This window comes from Balaenoptera ricei, chromosome 21 (assembly GCF_028023285.1).
Source record: "Balaenoptera ricei isolate mBalRic1 chromosome 21, mBalRic1.hap2, whole genome shotgun sequence".
NCBI lineage: Eukaryota > Metazoa > Chordata > Mammalia > Artiodactyla > Balaenopteridae > Balaenoptera > Balaenoptera ricei.
Window position 1 is genome coordinate 17,834,939 of NC_082659.1, and position 12,135 is coordinate 17,847,073.

Genomic DNA, 12,135 nt, shown 5'->3' on the forward strand with positions numbered 1-12,135 from the left:
GATTGTGTTAAATGATCAGTCACAGCCATATTCTGCTGTGTGTTTTCCAGAAAAACCCTCAGATCATGTATCTGGAGCAAGAGTTAGAAAGCCTGAAAGCTGTTTTAGAGATCAAGAATGAGAAGCTGCACCAACAGGACATCAAGTTAATGAAAATGGAGAAACTGGTACATTTCATTCAGAACCTTAAACGGGGTAATACCTGAGGCACAGGAACCGGCCTCTGAACTAGACCTGTGGAATTGTCTTAATTGCTATTTAAAGATGGGAAACATAGGAGAGGTAGAAGAGGTTAAACTTTCTTTTCCATGTCAGCTTAAGGCTTATTCATTGCTACCTTCTAGAACATTCTTTTCAAGGAACGTGTAAGGTAGCATTCAGTGTTTGGAAAAATGACAACAGGCAAGTGTCTCCCGTTTCAGTGGTCTGGGAATATCCACCTGCGTAAGAAGAATTTTTAAATAATGTAAAAGCTGTCCTTTAATATACCACCACCTCTGGGTGGGTTTCTTTTGCTCAAAACTGTTGAGTACATAAATTAATTCCGTCAGAGCAATTGAATCCTGCGATCTAAATTCTTCATCTTGCTTCGTGTGAATTAGACTGTGATAAAAGAATTGCCCTCTTATAAAATTAATCCGGTTGTACGAGTAGCCAGCACTCTGCAAAATAGGAATAAAGTTCAGTTTGCGGCCTCTAGGACAGAACTGACGTTAGCAGACGTTAGCGTGTGACGAGCCCATCCAGGACTGCGTGCGTGTGTGAGCCTTGGTCCAGCCCTGGAACACGACTGCTGAGAGCCAGGAGTCTAGCCAAGCCTGCAGGGTTTGCCGCGGTAGCACAGGTGTTCCCAGCCACTGCTGTGCTTTGTGCACCACTTGTGACTGCGCCAGGCCCCTCGCACTGCTTGTCCCTTCTCCCCCTAATTCTGGGCGACTCAGTGTTGAGTAAGTACCTCAATTCAAACCCAAACCAGCCCTGGACAGTAGGGGGGCATGGAAGTCACTCATCATTAGTTTGTTTGTTTGGGTTTTGGTGTTTGGTTTTCTTCTAGAGACTATTACCTATCAAGCGAGGTAAGAGCTAAGCCCCCATGTGGATAGATGGGCACTTTGAATGACCAGGAAGTTTTGTTTTTGTAAAGGAAGGAAAGAACTCATGGTCTATTAATGGGCCCAACCTAGTATATACACCAGTTCCTGCCAAAGGTCATCCTGTTGTATCAGGTCTCATGACTGCCAATGTGGCCATCAACAGTGACTCAGATAATCCTGTTAATAATTGGTTGCCCCGTATGCCATGCACACATCAAAACTCTTCAAACCATCAGGTGCAGTAAGAACAGACTCTGCTGTAAAATTACTCATATGTCTTGACCTTTGTTGATGCACAAGTATTTCTGTCCCTTGCCATGCCCAAGAGATTAGTCAGCATGGCATGGTGTATATGCAGAAGAAGGGGTTAATACAGCGACAGGTAAACCCACTGTTACCTTATTTGTAAGCTCCAGGCCTTTGTTGAAAATAAGACACTTAGAAAGCGAGGAGGCTTTCTCAGTGTAAAAACTAGCTCTGCTGATAATTAGCTCTAAGAGCGAACTTCCAGGGCTAGTTTCCTCTCCAGTAAAATGAGGAATTGGATGAGATTAATATTTTAAGGCTAATTCCTACCCACAGTCTTTAATTCCAGATTTTCCTACCTCATGTTTTTATCTTGAATTCCTTTATACTTCCTGGAAATTCCAATGCCCCCTTTTTCTTACACGCTAGTCACATTTTTTTTTTTTGGATATTTCACTTGATTGGCTTGGCCTAAGCTTTTTCTGGATAATAAGATGTTAAGAACAGTAGGACTGCAAACTAAGAGCCAGAGTGACAGTAGCTTAGTCACGGGCAGCAGTGACAGGGACTTAGAATGAATTCTGACAGAGCTGTGATGTTGCCTCCGAGCAAGTAATAAAATCTTACCTTTAGAAAGTAAGCAGGGATGTAACTGGCAATTCATCAACTGATTCAACGTCTTCTGGGCTTTTATCCTTCAATCTGTCAACTGATCAGTTTGAAAGTTTAGCCTGGGCAAGCCATAGGCAAACAAACGTATCTTTAGTTCAACTAAAGAGGAATGCTTTCTGTAGTGTCACTTGTTTATTTTAAGGCTCTATAGAGCTTTGTGGATTGCTTTATGTGGCCACTCGGAGGTAAACGCTGAAGAGTAACCGGGAGACCATGATTAAAGTCATATTAAACATGGCCACAAACTGAATTTTCATCAAATGTGGGATTCTTTTTTCCTTTCAGAATTTACCACAAGAAGCTGTAGTGCCTCTGATAAAGAAAACGGCGGCTAGGCAGCCAATGTTTATCACCTTGAAACTGAAAGAGGCACAGCCCCCAGGGTTGCCAAAGGCAGGGCACCAATTCTTGGGAATTCTAAAACCATGTGAACTTGAACAAATCACTAACCCCCTGGGTTTGTCCATTTTCACGTGGCCTGGCAGACCTTTAAAAAGTAATATCCACATGCTCTGTTTTGCTGCGCGTCAGTGTAGAGACAGTCAACATACTATTCAACTTTCCCGAATTAAGTCTCTCCAGTGTGTGCTGGTGTCAGGAAGGTAGGTACCTTAGGGAAATAAGGGGCTTTATGTAATCTATAATGTGTAAATGTTGGTCCTCTTGTTGACACCAAGGTGGACAACAACACAGCACTGGTGGACAAACTGAAGCGGTTCCAGCAGGAGAATGAAGAACTAAAAGCGCGGATGGACAAGCACATGGCAATTTCAAGGTAAAAATAAAACTGTCCTATTTTCCCCGAGCTCCTCCCTTCCTCGAACATCGAGTGTTACTGTCTCACCACACTCCACCCATGCCCCTCCTGGAAATGCAACAGAAGCGGGTAGTTAATGAGGTTCTGATTTCCATCCGGAAAAATACGATTGTAGCATTTAGTGCCTTTACCACAGTGGCCTGGACCAAAGGCTGAGCCCTCAGCGGGCAAGCCTTCCCTTCCCTTCCCTTTCAGAGAAGGAGCACCACAAGACCAAACAGGAGACAGACCAACACGTACGAGGGTCTTAAGACATGCAGCATAGCTGTGGGAGCGTCACTCACCCTACTATGAAATTGCCCCAAAGTGCAGCTTTCTCTTCGGCTCTAGGTCACACTTCCCGGGTTTCTCTGCCAGCCCAGTACCCACGCATAGTAGCTCCTTTTATTCCAAAGAGATCATTTGGGGCTCTCAAATTTAAAATAGTAAGATTTTTTTCAACCTTTAAAAAAAAAAGAAAAAAGCAATTCAGAGTCACAGGATTTCTGGCTTTTTTTTTTTTTTTTTTTTTTTGTCTTCCAGGCAACTTTCCACGGAGCAGGCCGTCTTGCAAGAGTCGCTGGAGAAGGAGTCCAAAGTCAACAAGCGCCTCTCCATGGAGAACGAGGAGCTGCTGTGGAAGCTGCACAACGGGGACCTGTGCAGCCCCAAGAGGTCCCCCACGTCGCCCGCCATCCCCTTCCAGTCGCCGCGGAACTCCGGCTCCTTCCCCAGCCCCAGCATCTCGCCCAGATGACCTTCCTGGGAGCTGGAGACAGACTGCGTTTCTGCAGTACTGACCCACCCACAATCGTGGCAGTGGGGGTGCTGGAGCCACCTTTGCTGACACGCACAGCCTGCCCTAGAACTGGAAAGTCATGGCCCGAACCGGCCCCTTCCAGACAAGCCCAGAACTCTGGAGGAAGGCTTCCGACTCGGTCCGGGAGACCCCTCCCCCAGCGATGCCGTCGGAATGGATCTCCGTGGACGCCGTTGCACAAAGCACTTACGGAACGAGAAGATCTTGTTCGTTGCCTTTTTCACCTACGCGGAAAGGGGAAAACTCTCAGGGGCCTGTTAAGATGATAAAGATTTATATAACCTTTGTAACGTTCTTCACCACAGACACCTTCCTGTGATTTACATTTTGGTCTGACTGGGGATGTGTGAATGAAGTGGATGTAGCCGAGTGTCACGTGTCTGATGCTGAGTCTGTCTGGAGATGTGCTAATCGAACAATAGTCAGCGTATGCATCTCTGCCAAAGCCATAGAAGAGCGAGCAATAGTTGCTAGAACGAGGATTCTTTACCACCAACCCCGCTCAGCCCTTTGCCGTGGGGGGAGGGGGAGAGACAGAAAGAGCTCTGACTTGCCCGCGTCTGTTCATGCTTTGCATCCTTTTGGAGTAACTTGTTGGCAGCCTTTCAGTGTTTAGCCATGTCACTTGAAACTAGCTAGATTTTTTAAACTTACCCATGTGGACGTAAAATACTACAATCCATTTTCTCAGGCTATGAGCAAATGTAGAACCCTAATTTTGCTTAAAAAGAAATCTGTATAAGGAAAGGGCAGTACCAATGGATTGCTTTCTGCCTTATTTTTATCTTGATCTGAGCTATCCCTCAGTGATTTCAACTGGCTGCTTCTCTCCCACTATCCCCATTCCCCCCTCTCCTTTCTCCCCCATCCAGAGCCACAAAAGCAAACCTTCTACCTCCTTCCTACTTTTCTCTGGGGCAAGGAATATGCTTTTCCAGAGCCAGCTCATCTTCAAGGTGCTGAACCACTTTCCAAATAAACCAAGGCCTGGATCCGATAGTACAAATTTTGGGAAATCCTAGAGAGATTAAAGAATGAAAGAGAGTCATTGGCTAGCAGAACTAAGAAAGATAGCACTCAGTGCTTATGGATGAATAGGAGCACCTTGATAATGGAACAAAACAGTCTCTGGAGATAATGCTAAACTTCCACGTACCTTTGAGGAATCCTTCTGTCCTTGGGAAGGTAGCAGAATGACCAGCTGATGAGAGAAGAATGTAGCTTGTACAATTCTTCTCCAATTTGCATTTCAATTTCTTTTCGAAACTTCACTTATTACTTCCCCCACTTCTAATACTTTGGGGGAGGTGGAAGGAAGAACTGTGGCTTTTTTCTCTGTCTCCCTGCATGTGTCAAGCTTGTGCTGTCAGTATTTACTAATCAGCATTACTGATGTTTGATGGCTGTACAAATAAGCCCTATAGTAAGAACAGATTCAGGCTACTAGAGGTGGACCTTTGAGTTGACATTTACATATACACTACAAAGCAGATTGATATTCATGATGCATGTTTTTTTTTGTTTTTGTTTTACTAGTGATTGTGTCTGAAGTTTTTAACCTCCAACCGTTGATTATGTGTGTACCCTTCCATATTTGTTTCTGATAAATGGGAACGTAGGTTCACTGCCACCTCCTGGAATCTCTCTGCTCGCCTTTCCAAGTTGTTCTCAATGTCCTTAGCCAAAGTTGGGTTTGCCATCCATTCCCTGCACATGGTAAATCTCGTGCTGTTCCCTGCTGTGCTCCACGCCATTTAGGTGTCTGGGGAAATGATCCTTACACAATTAATGTAAAATGTCTTCAGAGAATGGGAGACAACAGGAGAGAAGATAGGAAACAAAACACGGAACTGTAAAATTATCTTCAAACCAAATGTGATCACTTAGGATGCAAAATGTTGGCACGTCATAAAAATACGGATGTGTAAACAACTGTAGTTGTGCTCAGTTTGTAGTGATGGAAAGTATTTTACTTTGATCGAATAAATAATGCTGGAATATTCAATAGAAGAACTGAATCCTCTGACATACTTCACTCTCCAAGGTGTTACCCAGTTTATAGCAGCATAGGAATTGACATCGTGTCTCCTCTTAACCTATTTCCCAGGAATTTCCAATGCAACCACAAAATTGGTCATGGGCTGAAATTTGGCTCACAGAGCTAGACTTAGAGCTTTTCTTTTCTATATTCGAAGCTATGTGTATTTGAGAAATAAACTTTTACTGGTTTTAATAATAAGTTCTGCTGTATAACATAAGAAAATTGGAACAGCTACAGTCTAAATATTTTTGAAAAAAAAAAAAGCCTAAATGAAGTTGAAGCTTCCTTGATCTGTGCATCTATTTTACATCAAAAGTTAAACTTTTAAAAACACATGCTGTGGTTCTTATAGAATGTCTTATCTAGAACTAGTACTTTTGAGTGCAGCAGTTAAAAGGTTTACATATTTTTTGATACCTTCATATCATTACAATAGTTCATGTATAGTTGAACTATATATTACTCCATTTTTAGATTCTCATATTTTGTGGTTGTTATATCAAAGAGAATATTAGGTATTGACTCAGACATTGCTGCCAAAAAAATCCTTCTGGATGTACTTCAAGCCAACTTAAAAAACGAGCACTTAGCCCATTTTTTGTTTTTTACAAAAACTTGCTCGTTTAATAGAAATGATTATATAAAGTTGTTTACATATAGGCCTTCTTAGTATAAACACTAGAAACCCATATACGTAGGTCAGCAGGCAGAATACATGCTTTCTGTTAGAATTAACACTTCTATAATTAGACCGGGTGACTTCCTTTTAGTTTGGAGGTCTGGGTCTGACTCACAAGGCAGGGCCTGGGGTTTGGCGCTTGACATCAGCCTCTGGCAAAGCACTCGTCAAAAGAACCCTGGAGCTGGTTGTGTACACAAGTGGGCTTTCCATCAATTCATTTATACTTCGTCTTCCAAGTCAGGAAAACTCCACAGTGGTAGCTACTGAGGTCTGTCCTCGGAGATTCTGAGCGGTGCAAATGTAATAACCTGCGTCAACTGTCTCAAAGTCTTCAAGGATCAGAACGCTCTGGGAGATCCTCGTGGTGTGGCCCAGTCCTCTCTGGATCAGCCGCCAAGTGTCTTGAATCGTCACGGGCCTTTCATCCTGTTGAACGACACCCGCAGGGGCTGAAGCACAAACCACAAGCTGCTGTAAACAGCTCCCATTCATCCTCCGCTGTTGAGTATCCCTTTCAAAGTGCAAAACACATGCTTCTAAAAAGACTATTTGGTATGCGCAGCTCATGGGAGCTCTGACACACTGTCTAGTCAGTTTAGGCTGCATTTTTTCCAAGCAGAGTCTTGAATTTCATTACGCTGTTTGGCTTTCTCTTTCTGCCCTTTTCATCAATGTTTCTACTTAATATAAATTTTATTCTTTTGGAACTCCAAGAATGTGGGACTGGTATTAGGCATAAGAATACAGATAAAACTTTCCACTGCTCTCCTGTTGACACTCCCCATGTTCACCCTTTCGCGCAGGGGTTCTTATTCACAGAACTTAAAGTCAAAAAGAAGCCCGAAGCACTCACCGTGTAAATGAATACGAGCTCCTAATTGTTCAGACTGGGAGAGGGAGACATAAGATTAGTCAAATGTGCCGTAGGACTACAGTGGGAGAGAAGTTGTACCGAGGATGGATAACGTGATACCCTAGGTGACTTAACTTCGTCTTTCTAGAAAGTGAGATGGTCACTTTTGAGATGCTTCATCCAACTTTGGTGATAAGTAGTGTTTTCTGGATTAGTTTAACATAATTGTAATATTTATAGTATTACGAAATTAATACCCTTTCTGCTAATAATTAGCAACATAAAAAAAAAACCCACCTCTAATGAAAATTATTAATGTCTTCTAAATGGAACAACACTTTTTAAAAACAAGTACCTAGTACCAGAAAAGTACCATTCTCCAGGGGGAGTTATTTTCCACCGATCACAGCCCTTAAACCAGAAGTGTACCGGCTACCGAGTACATTTTAGGAGGCCAAATCTCTTCTGGCAACAAAGGGATTATTCCATGTTGGTAGCAAAGCTGTTTATTTTTGTGAGCAGAACAGGCCCAGAGGCTACATGTGCTGGAGTTGTTTTTATGGGAAGTCTATTTTAAAATGATCTCGGCCTCACAGCACCTTTTTGAAGGCCTGGGTTTATATGCCAACTTGGTGGTTGTCTGTTTAGAGCTCCTTGCCCTGGGGCCCAGCTTTTATAGGGGAGAATACTGAAGGATTCCAGAAGGAGGTTAGACTGGCCTCCAATCGACCCAGAATTAAGATTGAAGATTGAGGTTGCGGGTGAAGGAAGGAGGCCCTCCTTTCCTGTTCATGCCCTGTCCCCTTCCTTAAGGGTCATGAAGAAAAATAACATGGAGTACATTGACTGAATTGCCTAAGGGAACCCAGTAACTTTTTTCCTGTGCTTAAAAAAAAGCCATTTGTAAATATACTGAAACATCTTAGGAGAAAACAAGTGAGCCTTAGCCCTACCATAGCTGCACACGTCTCTCATACGTCTTAAGTTATGGTCCATATCAGTGAGTTGGGGGTGGGTAGGGAACAAAACAAGTAAGGCGGCTGGCTGAGGCCGGGGTATGCTTACCTTCTGCCCTGGGTAGATCCACCTGAATTCCACCTCCACATCCGGCTCCCCGAGGACCGTGCAGAGGATGCTGATGTCATCCCCACCCTTCACTTTGTTCGCAGATGCCAAGATGGTTGTTGATGGAGGACCACTGGGAACTGGAAGTGAGCAGGGGACAGGGGACGTGAGATGAAATCCATGGGGCATGGCAGAGACAAACCAACAGACGTGTTCTCTTCTTTGGGCAGGTATGGAACATTCCTGCCTTTCTTCAGCTCCCCAGCTAGCATCGGGCCTACCCTCTCCACCACTTCTGGTTTCCTCTGACACCTCCTCTTTCTCTACCTTGGGGGTCCAGAACGGGGTGGTCATCCAGAAGTCCCCAGGTCCAGGCATTACACTTGTAATGAGGAGAAGAGCCCAGAAGGTCTGCCAGGAGCTCACGTGAAGGGAATAAAAAGGTAGAGGGAGAAGAAGGGAATAAAAAGGTAGAGGGAGAAGAAGGGAATAAAAAGGTAGAGGGAGAAGAAGGGAATAAAAAGGTAGAGGGAGAAGAAGGGAATAAAAAGGCAGAGGGAGAAGGGGATTGGGGGCAGAGCAAGTAGAAGGGAGAGAAGGCAGCCTGGAGGGAGAGCCACTGATGGGTGAAGATGGACAGGTGTGCGGCCTCAGGAATTAGAGGAGAGAGTCTGAATCTACCAAAGGGAGAGACATTTGTAGGAAGGGCGCGTGATGTTTCTACTTCACAGCATTTCAGAGACAAAATTCTTCATTAGGCTCAGTCCACTCGAGTAAGTTTGATAGCAGCGTTGAGCAAGGCAACGTACTGGGAGTGGAGGCTATGGCAGCGAACCAGACAGACGTGGTCTCTGAGCCCCAGGGCCTCTATTCTAGTGGGAGAGGCAGACACTCAGCAGGTCACTGTGTGGTTGGTTTAGAACCTGAGTTGTGGGAAGAACTTGAAGGAGAAGCCCGGAGTGCTGGGGAGGTTCAGGATGGTCTGAGAAGCAGGAAAGGCTTCCTTAAGGAATGTGTGAACTAAAATCTGAAGGAAAAAGGGGAGGCACCAGCAGACAGGCCCGGAGGGGAGGTGGGGGAAGCCTGGGAGAGGGCAGAGGCCAGCCATGCAAGAAGACCTTTCAGGCCACGTGGAAGGTTTTGACTTTGGTTCTAGGAAAAGCAGAAACCCACTGAATGGTTTTAACTGGAGCTATAATCAGCTACAGTGTGGAAGATGGACAAAGCATGGGCACAGAAAAGACCAGATGGAAAGGTATTCATATTGGCCCAAGGAAGAGATGATGATAGTTGAACTCTTTGCAGTAGGATGGAGAGAAACAGCAGAATTTGGGGGATTTGATGGAATAAGTCAAAAGGACTGGGAGGAGCCGGGAGTGTTTCGGGCTCCTGCACCCTGGAACTGCAGTGCCATCACTGGGGTGAGGAAAGCTGGAGAACCAGACCTGGGAGGAAGGCCCAGAGTTCAGGGAAGGGCCTGTGAAGCATCTCAGCACAGATGTTAGGGAGAGAATTGGATACACGAAGCTGGCACTCCCAGATCCGGGCCACATACATTCCCCTGGGAGTGATTAGTGAATAGATATGCAGCAGAGCATGGCTATGGTTGAGACCACCCAGGAAGAGGATGAGGACAGACAAAGAAGGTGCCTTGGGGAACTCCCAACATTTAAAACCTGGGAGAGGCAGCTCAGCTCATTTTATGAGGCCACCATCACCCTGGTACCAAAACCAGACAAAGATACCACAAAAAAAGAAAATTACAGGCCAATATCACTGATGAACATAGATGCAAAAATCCTCAACAAAATACTAGCAAACCGAATCCAACAACACATTAAGAGGATCATACACCATGATCAAATGGGATTTATCCCAGGGATGTGAGGATTCTTCAATATATGCAAAGCAATCAATGTGATATGATACACCACATTAACAAACTGAAGAGTAAAAACGATATGATCATCTCAACAGATGCAGAAAAAGCTTTTGACAAAATTCAACACCCATTTATGATAAACTCTCCAGAAAGTGGGCATAGAGGGAACCTACTGCAATGTAATAAAGGCCATATATGACAAACCCACAGCTAACATCATTCTCAACAGTGAAAAGCTGAAAGCATTTCCTCTAAGATCAGGTACAAGTTAAGGATGTCCACTCTTGCCACATTTATTCAGCACAGTTTTGGAAGTCCTAGCCATGGCAATCAAAGAAAAAGAAATAAAAGGAATACAGGGCTTCCCTGGTGGCGCAGCGGTTGGGAGTCTGCCTGCTAATGCAGGGGGCGCGGGTTCGAGCCCTGGTCTGGGAAGATCCCACATGCTGCGGAGCAGCTGGGCCCGTGAGCCACAACTACTGAGCCTGCGCGTCTGGAGCCTGTGCCCCGCAACGGGAGGGGCCGCGATAGCGAAAGGCCCGCGTACCGCGATGAAGAGCGGTCCCCGCACCGCGATGAAGAGTGGCCCCCGCTTGCAGCAACTAGAGAGAGCCCTCGCACGAACCGGAGACCCAACACAACCAAAAATAAATAAATAAAAAAAATATAAAAAAAAGGAATACAAATTGGAAAAGAAGAAGTAACACTATCACTGTTTGCAGATGACATGATACTATATGCAGAAAATCCTAAAGACGCTACCAGAAAACTACTAGAGCTCATCAGTAAATTTGGTAAAGTTGCAGGTTACAAAATTTAATACACAGAAATCTCTTGCTTTCCTATACACTAACAACAAAAGATCAGAAAGAGAAATTAAGGAAACAATCCCATTTACCATCACATCAAAAAGAATAAAATACCTAGGAATAAACCTACCTAAGGAGGCCAAAGACCTGTACTCAAAAAACTGTAAGATGCTGATGAAAGAAATCAAAGATGACACAAACAGATGGAGAGATATACCACGTCATTGTCAAAATGATTATACTACCCAAAGCAATCTACAGATTCAGTGCAATCCCTATCAAATTACCAATGGCATTTTTCACAGAATTAGAACAAAAAAATTTTACAGTCTGCATGGAAACACAAAAGACCCCAAATAGCCAAAGCAATCTTGAGAAAGAAAAATGGAGCTGGAGGAATCAGGCTCCCTGACTTCAGACTATAGAAAGCTACAGTAATCAAAACAATATGGTACTGGCACAAAAAACAGAAATATAGATCAATGGAACAGGATAGAAGGTCCAGAGATAAACCGAAGCACCTATGGTAACCTAATCTATGACAAAGGAGGCAAGGATATGCAATGGAGAAAAGACAGTCTCTTCAATAAGTGGTGCTGGGAAAACTGGACAGGTACATGTAAAAGAATGAAATTAGAAAACTCCCTAACACCATACACAAAAATAAACTCAAAATGGATTAGAGACCTAAATGTAAGGCCAGATACTATATAACTCTTAGAGGAGAGCATAGGCAGAACACTCTCACATAAATCACAGCAAGATCTTTTCTGATTCACCTCCTAGAGTAATAAAAATAAAAACAAAAATAAATAAATGGGACTTAATGAAACTTCAAAGCTTTTGCGCAGCAAAGGAAACCATAAACAAAACGAAAAAACAACCCACAGAATGGGAGAAAATATTTGTAAATGAATTGACCGATAAGGGATTAATCTCCAAAATATACAAACAGCTCATGCAGCTCAATATCAAAAAACAAAGAACCCAATCAAAAAATGGGCAGAAGATCTAAATAGACATTTCTCCAAAGAAGACATTCTGATGGCCAAAAAGCACATAAAAAGAAGCTCAACATCACTAATTATCAGAGAAATGCAAATCAAAACTACCATGAGGTATCACCTCACACCAGTCAGAATGGCCATCATCAAAAAGTCTACAAACAATAAACG

General features: G+C 43.8%; 2 protein-coding genes across 2 annotated transcripts in view; one reads left to right on the plus strand and one right to left on the minus strand.

Annotated features, from left to right (window-relative positions):
- Positions 1 to 5,641, plus strand: part of MTUS1 (microtubule associated scaffold protein 1) — a 165,944-nt gene extending 160,303 nt beyond the window's left edge. The window contains 4 exon segments of the mRNA XM_059909793.1: positions 51 to 167; positions 2,690 to 2,787; positions 3,352 to 3,555; positions 3,557 to 5,641. Coding sequence (XP_059765776.1) covers positions 51 to 167; positions 2,690 to 2,787; positions 3,352 to 3,555; positions 3,557 to 3,608 — 471 coding nt within the window. The 3' untranslated portion in view covers positions 3,609 to 5,641.
- A 651-nt stretch (positions 5,642 to 6,292) lies between these two features.
- The window catches only part of PDGFRL (platelet derived growth factor receptor like), a 46,487-nt gene continuing 40,644 nt past the window's right edge, over positions 6,293 to 12,135 (minus strand). The window contains exons 5-6 of the mRNA XM_059909479.1: positions 8,270 to 8,409; positions 6,293 to 6,777 (exon numbers count right to left, since the gene is read on the minus strand). Of these exons, the coding sequence (XP_059765462.1) occupies positions 6,589 to 6,777; positions 8,270 to 8,409 (329 nt within the window). The 3' untranslated portion in view covers positions 6,293 to 6,588. The remainder of the gene's footprint in view (positions 6,778 to 8,269; positions 8,410 to 12,135) is intronic.